The sequence below is a fragment of the Callithrix jacchus genome, chromosome 11, assembly GCF_049354715.1.
Source record: "Callithrix jacchus isolate 240 chromosome 11, calJac240_pri, whole genome shotgun sequence".
Lineage (NCBI taxonomy): Eukaryota > Metazoa > Chordata > Mammalia > Primates > Cebidae > Callithrix > Callithrix jacchus.
This window is the reverse complement of record NC_133512.1, coordinates 45,934,376-45,946,439: the sequence shown is the minus strand read 5'-3', so window position 1 is coordinate 45,946,439 and position 12,064 is coordinate 45,934,376. Positions and strand designations below refer to the sequence as shown.

The window sequence follows — 12,064 nt, the reverse complement described above, 5'->3', positions numbered from 1 at the left end:
CTTTGTTCTTTTTGGTTAGTATTACTTTGGCAATTTTGAATCTTTTATTTATATATATATATCTTTATATAGATATGGATTATTTTTCTATTTCTGTGAAAAACAGCATTAGTATTATGATAGGGATTGCATTGAATCTATAGATTGTTTGGGGTAGTATGGTCATTTTAACAATGTTCATTCTTCTAATCCCTGAGCATGGGATGTTTTTCCATTTGCCTCATCTACAATTTCTTTCATCAGAGTTTTGTAACTTTCCTTATAGAAATCTTTCACCTACTTAGTTCAATTTATTCTTAGGTATTTCTTTGTAGCTATAGAAAATAAAATTGCCTTCTTGATTACTTTTTTGACTATTTCATTATTGGTGTATAGAAAAACTACTAATTTTGTATGTTTATTTTGTATCTTGCAACTAAATTTATTATTTTCTATCTTGCAACTGAATTTGTTTATTATTTCTAAGAGTTTTTTTGGAGAGCCTTTTGGTTTTCCTAAATATAAATATAAAATAGAATTTGACTTTCACTTTTCCAACTTAAATATATTTTATTTCTTTCTGATTTCTTTGGTTGAAACTTCTAGTATTTTGTTAAATCATAGTAGTGAAAGTGGGTATTTTTGCCCTGTTTCACTTCTTAGAGAAAAGACTTTCAACTTTTCTTCATTTAATATCATGTTACCTGTGGGTTTGTCATATATGGCTTTTATTATATTGATGTATGTTCCTTCAATGCTTAGCTTATTGGGATTTTTTTTTATCATAAAGGGTTGTTGAATTTTATCAAATGCTTTTCCTGCATCTGTTTAGATGATCAAATCAATTTTGTCCTTCATTCTATTGATGTGATGTATTATATTTATTGACTCCCATATGTTGAACCATCTTTTAAGCCCTGGTATAAATTGGACTTTATCATGGTATATATCTTTTTGATGTGCCGTTGGGTTATGTTTGCTACTATTTAGTTAAAGATTTTTGCCTCTCTGTTCATCAGAATATTGGTCTGCAGTGTTCTTATTTTCTTGTATCCTCTCCTGGCTTTTGTATCAGAGTAATGCTGATCTTGTAGAAAGAGTTTGTTCTCTTCAATTTTTTGGAATAGTTTGAGGATGATTCATAGTAGTCCTTATATGTATAGTAGCATTTAGCAGTGAATCCATCAGTCTTTGTCTTTTCTTTGTTGAGAGCTTTCTTATTATGGATTCAATATTACTACTCATTAGTCTGTTCAGGTTTTCTATTCTTCCTGGTTTAATCTTGGTCGATTGTATGCCTCCAGGAATTTATCCATTTCCTCTTTGTTTTTCACTTTAGTTGTTGATAATAGACTCTGGTGATCTTTTTGTCTTTCTCTGGCTTCAGTTATAAGTCTCCTTCTTTTTAATTTCTGATTTTATTAGTCTTTTCTCTTTTTTCTGTTGGTTATTCTATGTAGTGGTTCATCAATTTTATTTATCTTTTCAGAAAACTAGCCTTGTATTTCATTTATTCTCTGTATTTCTTTTAGCTTTTATTCTATTTAGTTCCGCTTCTTTCTTTCTTTTTTTTTTTTTTTTTTTTTTTGAGACGGAGTTTCGCTCTTGTTACCCAGGCTGGAGTGCAATGGCACGATCTCGGCTCAGGCAACCTCCGCCTCCTGGGTTCAGGCAATTCTCCTGCCTCAGCCTCCTGAGTAGCTGGGATTACAGGCACGCACCACCATGCCCAGCTAATTTTTTTTTGTATTTTTAGTAGAGACGGGGTTTCACCATGTTGACCAGGATGGTCTCGATCTCTTGACCTCGTGATCAACCCGCCTCGGCCTCCCAAAGTGCCGGGATTACAGGCGTGAACCACTGTGCCCGGCCGTTCCGCTTCTTTCTTTCTTTCTTTGTTGCTAATTTGGTGTTCGGTTTGTTGTTGCTTTTCTAGTTCTTTCAGGTACATCCTTAGGGCTTTTATTTAAAATTTTTCTGTTTAGTTGTTGTTATTGCTGTTGTTTTTATGTAGCTGGTTTTTGCTATAAAGGTTCAGCCAAGTACTACTTTTTTTTTTTTTTTTTTTTTTTTTTTTTGAGACGGAGTTTCGCTCTTGTTACCCAGGCTGGAGTGCAATGGCACGATCTCGGCTCACCGCAACCTCCGCCTCCTGGGTTCAGGCAATTCTCCTGCCTCAGCCTCCTGAGTAGCTGCGATTACAGGCACATGCCACCATGCCCAGCTAATTTTTTGTATTTTTAGTAGAGACAGGGTTTCACCTTGTTGACCAGGATGGTCTCAATCTCTTGACCTCGTGATCCACCCGCCTCGGCCTCCCAAAGTGCTGGGATTACAGGCTTGAGCCACCGCGTCCGGCCAGCCAAGTACTACTTTTGCTGTATCCCACAGCTTTCGGCATGTTGTGTTTTCATTTTCATTTGTCTCAAGAAATTTTTAAGTTAAAAAAATTTTCTTCTTTGACTCATTTGCTGTTCAGTAGAATTTTGTTTAGTTTCCATATATTTGCATAGTTTCCGGAGTTCCTCTGGTGTTTATTTCTAGTTTTATTTCATTGTGTTCTGAGAAAATACTTGATATAACTTCAATTTTACATCTTTTGTGGTTTAACATATGGCCCATTTTGAAGAATATTCCAAATGCTGATAAGAATGCCTGTTCTGCAGTTGTTGGAGAAAATGTTGTGTAAGTGTCTGTTAGGTTCATTTAAATCCAATGGTTCTTTGCTGATTGTCTGTCTACATGATCTGTCTAATGCTCAGAGTGGAATGTACAAGTGCCCCACTATTATTATATTGGAATCTATCTCTCTCTTTAGATCTAGAAATATTTGTTTTATGGATCTCGGTGCTCCAGTGTTGGGTGCATATGTATCTAGAATTGTTATGTTCTCTTGCTGAATTGATTCCCCTTTACCATTATACAACAATATTCTTTATCTTTTTTTTTACTTAAAGTCTGTTTTATCTGATAATATAGCTCCTCTTCCTTGTTTTTGTTTGTTTTGTTTTGTTTTCATGGAATGTCTTTTCCCATTCCTGTATTTTCCATGTGTGTCTTCACAGATAACTTGAGTTGCTTGTGGCAGAATATAGTTGAATCATGTTTTTGTATCCATTCAGCCAGTATAAATCTTTTAAGTGGAGATTTTAATTCATTTACTTTCAAGGTTATTATTGATTTTTAAAGTTTTCTCTCTGTCATATTGTTTATTGCTTTCTGGCTTTTTATATATTCTTTATTTGTTCACTTTTCTTTTATTATTTGCAGATGGGGTTTTGTAGTTTTCTGTTGTGATACTATTTGAGTCCTTTCTCTTCTTCATTTATGGGTTTGCTTTACCAGTGATTTTACGCTTAAATGTGTTTTTATGGTGATGACTGATCCTTTCACTTTCAAGTTTAGGTCTCCCTTGAGCATTTTTTGTAGAACCGCTCTAGTGAAGATGAATTCCCTCAGAATTTGCTTCTCTGGGAAAAAATTTATTTATCCTTTACGAAGGATAATTTTCCTAGATATATAGGTGATAGTTTTTTTTCTTTTAGCACTCCAAATATATTATCCCATTCTTTTTTTTTTCTGTAAAGTTTCTGTTGAGAAATCTAATCTTAATCTGATGGAGGTAGCTTTATAGGTAACTAGAAGCTTTTCTCTTGTTGTTTTTATAATTCTTTGTCTTTAGACAGTTTAACTGCAATGTGCCGTCTTCACTTGAAGATCACTGTGCCTTCCCTAACACTGTATCTTCTTGGCCAATATGGTTTGTCTGTGTCCACACCCAAATCTCATCTTGAATTCTACTCCCATCATTCCTATATGTTGTGTGGACCCAGTGGGAGATAGTTTGAATCATGGAGGCAGATTTCCCTATACTGTTCTTGTGGTAGTGAATAAGTCTCACAAGATCTAATGGTTTTATCAGGAGTTTCTGATTTTGCATCTTCCTCATTTTCTCTTGCCACTGCAATATAAAAAGTGCCTTTCACCTCCCGCCATGACTCTGAGGGCTCCCCAGACATGTGGAACTATAAGTCCAAATAAATCTCTTTTTCTTACCAGTCTCAGATATGTCTTTATCAGCAGTGTCAAAATGGACTAATACAGTAAATTGGTACCAGTAGACTAGAGTGTTGCTGAAAAGATACCTGAAAAGGTGGAAACAACTTTGCAACTGAGTAAAGGCAGAGGTTGGAACAGTTTGTAGGCCTCAGAATAAGGCAAGAAAATGTACAGAAGTTTGCAAAATTCCTAGAGACTTGTTGAATGGCTTTGACCAAAAGCTTGATAGTGATATGGACAAGGTCCAGGCTGAGGTGGTCTCAAATGGAGATGAGGAACATGTTGGGAACTGGAGCAAAGGTGACTCTTGTTTTGTTTAAGCAAATAAACTGGGTGCATTTTGCCCCTGCCCTAGAGATTTGTGGAACTTTGAACTTGAGAGAGATGATTTAGGGTATCTGGCAGAAGAAACTTCTATGCAGCCAAGCATTTAAGACATGACTTGGGTGCTGTTAAAGGCATTCAGTTTTATAAGGGAAGCAGAGCATAAACATTCAGAAAATTTGCATCCTGACAATGTGATAGAAAAGAAAATCCCATTTTCTGAGGAGAAATTCAACCTGGCTGCAGAAATTTGCATAAGTAACAAGAAGCCAAATGTTAATTCCCAAGACAATGGGGAAAATGTCTCCAGGACATGTGACATGTCTGCACAGCAACCCCTCCTATCACAGGTCCAGAGGCCTAGGAGAAAATGGTTTTGTGGTGCAGGCCCAGGGTCCCTGTGCTGTGTGCAGTCTAGAGATTGCTGCCCTATGTCCTAGCTGCTCCAGCATTGGCTGAAAGGGGCAAATGCAGAGCTTGGGCCATGGCTTCAGAGGATGTGAGTCCCAAGCCTTGGCAGCTTTCACATGGTGTTGAACATGCAAGTGCACAGAAGTCAGAAATTGGGGTTTGGGAACCTCCACCTAGATTTCAGAAGATGTATGGAAATGCCTGAATGCCCAGGCAGAAGTTTGCTATAGGGGCAGCGCACTCATGGAGAACTTCTGCCAGGGCAGTACAGAAGGGAAATGTGCTGTGAGAGCCTCCACACAGAGTCCCCACTGAGGCACAGACTGGTGGAGCAGTGAGAAGAAGACCATCATCCTCCAGACCCCCGAATAATAGCTTCACCAAAAGCTTAAACCATTCACCTAGAAAAGCCACACTCAATGCCAGGCCATGAAAGCAGCTGGGAGGGAGGCTGTACCCTGCAAAGCCACAGGGGTAGAGCTGCCCAAGACCATGGAAACCTACCTCTTGCATCAGCATGACCTGGATGTGAGACTTGGCATCAAAAGAGATCATTTTGGAGCTTTAAAATTTGATGGATTTGCTCTGATGGATTTCGGACTTGGATGGGCCCTGTAACCACTTCATTTCAGCCAATTTTTCCCATTTGGAACTGCTGTATTTACCCAATACCTGTATCCCCATTGTATCTAGGAAGTAACTTGCTTACTTTCAATTTTACAGGCTCATAGGCAGGAGGGAGCTGCTTTGTCTCAGATGAGACTTTGGACTGTGGACTTTTGAGTTAATGCTGAAATGAATTAAAACTTTGGGGGACTGTTGGAAAGGTATGATTGGTTTTGAAATGTGAGGACATAAGATTTGGAGTGGCCAGGAGTGAAATTACATGGTTTGGCTGTGTCCCTACCCAAATCTTATCTTGAATTATACTCCCATAATTCCCATATGTTGTGGGAGGGACCTGGTGGAAAATAATTTGAATCATGGTGATGGTTTCCCTCAGCTCATGGTAGTGAATAAGTCTCATGAGATCTGTTGATTTTATCAGGGGTTCCCACTTTTGCATCTTCCTCATTTTCTCTTGCCAATGCCATGTAAGAAGTGCCTTTCAACTCCCACCACAATTCCAAGGCCACCCCAGCCATGTGGAACTCTAAGTCCAATGAAACCTTTTTTCCTTCTTGGTCTCAAGCATGTCTTTATCAGGAGCATGAAAATAAATTAATACAATGTCTAAATTTCTTGCTAGACTTTGGAACTTCTCAGCCATTATTTTACTAAATAGGCTTTTGAATACATTTTTCCTCTTCTCGCCTTCTGAGATACCAAAAATTTATATATTCTTTGCTTTATAGTGCCCCATATATCATGAAGTCTTCATTCATCCTTTCTCTATTCTTTGTTTTTGTTTTTCATTTTTATCTGACTGGTTTATTTCAAAAAACCTGTCTTCAAGTTCTCAGCTTCTTTTTTCTACGTGATCTATTGTCAAAGCTTTCAAATGTATTTTGTAATTCATTAAATTAACTCTTCAGTTCTAGAATTTCCATTTGGTCTTTTTTATGATATTTGGTAAATTTCTCATTTATATCCTTAATTGTTTTTTTCTGATTTCTTTGCATTTTTTTCAGCATTCTCTTATATCTTGCAGAGCTTATTTAAACCCAATATTTTGAATTCTTTTTCTGGGATTTTTGTGAAAGTTTTTGGATTGGGATCTGTTGCTGGAGAATTATTTTATTCCTTGGGAAGTGTCATATTTCTTACTCTTTCATGTTTTCTGGGTCCTTACATATCTATGCATCTATTTTTCTTTGAATTTTTTGAATTTTCTTTTGTAGTTTAAGGCTTTTTCCTGATTATTTATCCATGATGTTGGTTGGGGCCATTTGGCTTTGATTCTGAATGTGTGTGGTAGTTTAGTGTCCATATGGTTTCTTCACCTACAAACAATGTTAGTGTATCTGTGATTTCCTCAGTGGCTTAGGGTGTGGTCATTAGTGGAGGGAAGAGAGATTGCAGGTAAGTCAGTCTTCATGCCCAAGTGGTTGCAGCAATGGGCTGAATGTACCTGTCCTTTAGCCCCCCGGGGGGTGTATGCTGGCACTGGTGTTAGTTATCCAGTTGGACTATTTATCAGGCCTCCATGTATCTTGCCCAGATGCTGGTAATGGCAGCGGTGGGCCAGGTGGGTGGACTGGTTTTCAGGCCCCTGTGCAGACAGCATGGTGTGGACACTAGCAGTGGAAAGATGACCCTCTTATTCCTCAGCAGTGCACACTAGTGTTGGCAGTGGCTGTGATTGGCTGGGCAGATCCCTCCCCAAGCTCCTAGATGGCACATGTGAGTGTATGTTTTCAGTGTTGGCAGTAAGGTGGGTGGGCCCATCTTCAGGTTCCTGGGGAGAGTGAATAGATGGTATAAGTGGTGGAATGGATAGAAGAATCACCAAGTCCTTGGGTGGTGTGCTCAGGCTTGGAGATGTGGTGCCAATCTGGAGTGTCTGTCCTCAGGCCCCTGATGGTGTGCAGGGGCATAGGCTGTAGTGGACAAGCTGAGACAACATGTGGTGGTTGGTATGGATACCTGATCTTAGGGCTTGTGCTAGAAAGCACAGTGGCCCTGCTGTTGGTATGGGTAGGTTGCTATCAGCAGTCTCCTACAAGCAGCGCTCGGGCTCTGGGAAGTGAACCGAGAACCTGAGCACTGCTTGTAATCTCTGGTAGCAGCAATGACTGTAGTGGTGAGTGTGAGGAGCCTGATTTTCAGATGTGCACTAGAGCACAGAAGCTGTGCTGTTGGTATGGGCAGGTTGGCACAAGGAGTCTCCAGTTCTAGGTTGCACTTGTTTCAGCTCCCAGCTGCAGTAGTGACTTCAGCATTTCGCAGAGGATGGAGATGAAGATCCCACCCTCTCTTGGTAGCACATGACCATACTGCCAGAGGGACAAGGTCACCACCCATAGCCCAGACATGCAGCTCTCAGGCTCACCTGCTCTTGGAGGCAGCAGAAGCAACAGCACCAAACAGAAGTGAGAAAGAACCCCATCCTCTGTGAGCATGATTCATACACAGGCCACACTGCTAGTGGGAGGACAGTTGCAACTCACAGCCCCAGACAAGCAGCCCTCTCTTGCCCATCCAGCCCCTGGTGGCAGCAAGAGCAGCTGCAGCAGTAGTGGAATGTGAGGAGAGATCCCATTCTCTATGCTAAGTTCAAGTACAGAGGTGACTCTGCCAGCCGGGATGGGGTCACTTCTTCCAGCCCCAGTCAGACAACTCTCAGGCCTGCTTGCCTTGGCTCCTGCTGGCAGCAACTGCTATAGCACTGTGCAGGGGTAGGGGAAATGTCCCACTCTGACTGTGAAACCAAGCATAGTGTGTGACACAGTTAGAGGTGAAGGTACTTAACAAAGCCCCAGACAGAAAGCTCTCCAGCTCTGGAAAGCGTGTAATTCGGCCTTCTTTGTGCCCAGTGGCTGCCTCCTTGGTGTGCTGCACCATTTTTTTTTCCAGGGAATAGTACTCTGTGAGACAAAAGTCCTGGAGAACCCAAGCATCCATGGGCTCAGCCAGTGTTGGATACCAGGGGATATAAACAGAGGTTCCTAGGATGTGGCAATATGAGAGCTGTTGTTCCCAGAGCAGGATCCAGAGTGGTGATGACTAGACTCTCACAATGGTGCTATGTGGCAGCCACTTAGGTCTCAAGGGTGAGTGTTACCCAGTACATTTTCTATGTGGTACAGTGCCTTCACTGGGTCTCCAGATCAACATCCACCCTAGTCTTAGACCTAATGTGAGTGGAGCATCTCTCCCATGGTTAGGATTGCAGCAATCCGCAGTAAGGATGTAAGCCAATGAGGGTCTTCCACTTATTCTTTCTCTGCAATAAGGAGCTACTATGGGCTCCCAGACAATCTTGGCCAAGCTGGTCACTTGCTTTATTCTCCTTCTGTATCACAAGTATTTCCTGTGACGTCTTTGTTGAACTCCAATGTTTGCTATTAGATGTTCTATGTGAAGTGTGATGATCTTATTGGTTAAGTTTTGTTACTTCTGTCTGGAGAAGGCAAGTGCCTGATGCCTCTAGACAGCATCTTGAACCTGTCTCTACATTTGAGATATTTCTGGTTTCTTGATGAAGATGTTTATTGCTGTAAACTTCCTTCTTCGAACTGCTTTTGCTGTATCCCATAGGTTTTGGTTGTATTTCCATTTTCACTTGTTTCAACAAATTTAATTTTTTCTTTGACTCATTTGTTGTTCAAGAACATGTTGCTTAATTTCCAGGTATTTGTATAGTTTCCACAGTTCCTTCTGTTACTGATTTCTATTTTTATCCCAGTGTAGTCAGAAAAGATACTTGAAATGTTTTTAATCTTTTAAAATTTTGCTTAGACTTGCTTTGTGGCCTAATGTATGATCTATTCTGGAAAGAGTTATATTTGTAAATAAGAAGAACATATATTCTGTTGGCTGCTGGGTGGAATGTTCTGTAAATGTCCATTAGGTGTATTTGCTTTAGAGTGCAGTTTAACTTTGATGATTCTTCACTGATTTTTGTCTAGAAGTTCTGTTCATTTCTAAAAGAGGAGTTTTAGGGTCTCTTACTATTATTGTATTGCTATCTCTCCCTTTAGATAAAATAATATTTGTTTCATATATTTGGGTGCTCCAGTGCTGGGTGCACATCTTTTTGCTATTGGTATCTCCTCTTCCTTAATATACTTCTTTATCATTATATAATGGCCTTCTTTGTTTCTTTTTACATTTTTTAAAAATCTATTTTGTCTGAAATAAGCATAGTTACTTCTGCTAACTGTTGGTTTCCATTTGCCTGGAATATTTTCCATCCCTTCACATTCAGTCTAGGTGTGTTTTACAGGTGAAGTGCGGTTCTTATAGGAAGCATGTAATAGAGTCTTTTTAAAATCCATTCAGTCTATAATTTTTAATTGGGGAAATTAACTTGTTTACATTGAACGTTTTTATTGATGCTTGAAGAATACTCTCTTTCTTCATTGTTTTCTGGTTGCTTTGTCTATCTTTCTGTCTTTCTTCCCTTCTTATTATCTTTGTGGTTTGGTTGTTTTCTATAGTGATAAACCTTGATTCCTTTTTCTTTTTCATTTGTGTATCTGCTGTCATTTTTTTTTCTATGATTAGTATGAAGTTCAGTTTTTGTTGAAATCTACTGATTACCTGACCTTCTTCTGTAAACTGTTTCCTCTCCTTTATTCCCTATTTTGGTTAATAAACTGCAATCTATTTGAAACAAAGCCTAAGATATTAAATTTGCTAAGTAGCTCATAAGAACAACCTCCCTTTCTCATCTTCATGCTACATTTTTGTTTGAGTTTTTAACTGTCTGTCATCTAAATTGTTGCTATGTTGGGTTTGGGATTTTTTTTTTCTTTTTGCCTTAGCTTTCACTTTTTATTTTGAGGCTGTCCTCCATACTGCTACCACGTGGTCTTTCTGAAATACAAATAACTTGCTAACTATTTTCCTCTTGTAATTTTTTAATTTGTTCCCTTTTGTCTCTTTGATGAGTTTAAAACTTCTTAGTGTGGCATAAAAGACTTTTAATAACATAACTCCAACTAATTTTTCTAGTTTTCCCCATCATACCATTTTTCACTGTCTCTTCACAGAGAAGCTATGCTCCTTTTACATGCTTCTTGCTTTTTTTTCAGTATAGCATACCCCATTATAAAACAAAAATATGTATATTCGTATTTGGAAAACAATCCATCATTGCAAAATGTTAAAAATTTTTGAAAATGGATATTTTCAACATATCTGAAGCATAGTTTCCTTTCATTCACAGTAGTTTCCCTTCATTTACAACTTAGTATATTGAAAACTAGCATGTAGAATTTGGGCCCTCTATTTTGATGCTGTAATGAAACAACACAAAATTACAGCACAAGAAAAGGAAATTCATCCGCACCTCAGGTCCTTATTTCCCAGGAACCAGCATTGTTGTACTATTTCTCCTTCACCAAATATATTTTAATTGGTAATTAGCCTTTCCAAGGAGACTTTGAACTCATTGAATCATCCAGTAACATATTGATAACGTCATTAAGTCTGAGAAGTGTAATAACGATTTCCTTGTCACTGGTTGGCTAGTCAGAAAAAAGCAAATCCATGATTCTCATCTATAAGTTTCAATAGTAGTAATTACAATGTACTTCTGATGGTTTAGGCAGCTACAGGTGTCATAAAAATAGGTAATGACGAATTTCACATACTTTCTATTTCTAGGTGAAACGTTATTGCTTTCCTTTACCACCTGGAATGTTTCTACTTACCTTTCAAGATCAGTCAAATGACAGCTCTTGACATCACATCTATTTTCTTGATAAAGCTAGTTGACCAATCTCCTTGCTTCTCATAATACTTGTAATATCTATCCTATTACACAGATTTTATTTTCAGTTTTTATGTTTTTCTTTTAAGTAGCATCTCAGTTACTCAAGGACATGGATTTTATGTCAATCATTTTAAAAATCCCAGCCCTAGTGCAGTGAGTGCTGTGACAAAGGTTCTGAATAAATATTTGCAGCAACGATCCTTTTTTCCTTCTCCTCCATACTCATTTCCTGACATTTCTGACCTTTTTCCTGCTTCATAAATCTTTCAAAGATTAACTTTGCTTGGAGAAAAAATGTTGAATACACCATTGCTATAGTGACAAGCTTCACCTATTTCCCTGTCTGTTGCAGATTCCACCATGTGAAAACGCCTGCCACATAATGTATCATGAGTCTCAGAGAGGCACAAGAGATAGGAATATTGCAAAGAGGCTGCAATATTCTTCACGACAGGATCTCAACTCCAAATGGAAAAAAAGTGTTCTGCAACCTCCACAATGTAAAACGAAAGTTAATGTATGGGAAATAAAGCCACCTGATTTTAGCTACAAACTGTATACCTCTTTGGGAATTCCAGAAAGACCATCCCAACTCTTTAAGGAAGAAAAAAGGAGAAACAAAAGCAGTTTTCCAGAAATAATGCTTCACTTGCCTAGCATAAGGAATCATCCTAAGAAGGCCATAGCTCCTAAATTTATAACTACATTTCCACGTCTGGATTCACAGAAAGCAAAGTTAATGTTTGTGAAGAGTGGACAATATCCAAAGGGTGTATATGTCAGTCCCAAACCACATGACTTTCGACAGGTACAACAGAGAATTTGAATAAAAACACTTTAATATAGATAAGGGGAACTATGTATTATTTTTTATTCATTTCTTCATGAGAAAAACTATTGCATATAGGA

General features: G+C 38.5%; 1 protein-coding gene and 1 long non-coding RNA gene across 3 annotated transcripts in view; one reads left to right on the top strand and one right to left on the bottom strand.

The window, feature by feature from the left end:
- The window catches only part of C11H7orf78 (chromosome 11 C7orf78 homolog), a 45,101-nt gene that overhangs the window by 6,566 nt on the left and 26,471 nt on the right, over positions 1–12,064 (top strand). The window contains exon 2 of the mRNA XM_009002344.5: positions 11,508–11,963. Coding sequence (XP_009000592.3) covers positions 11,508–11,963 — 456 coding nt within the window. The remainder of the gene's footprint in view (positions 1–11,507; positions 11,964–12,064) is intronic.
- LOC128928414 (uncharacterized) overlaps positions 1–12,064 on the bottom strand; it is a 28,534-nt gene that overhangs the window by 13,922 nt on the left and 2,548 nt on the right. The window lies entirely within an intron of this gene.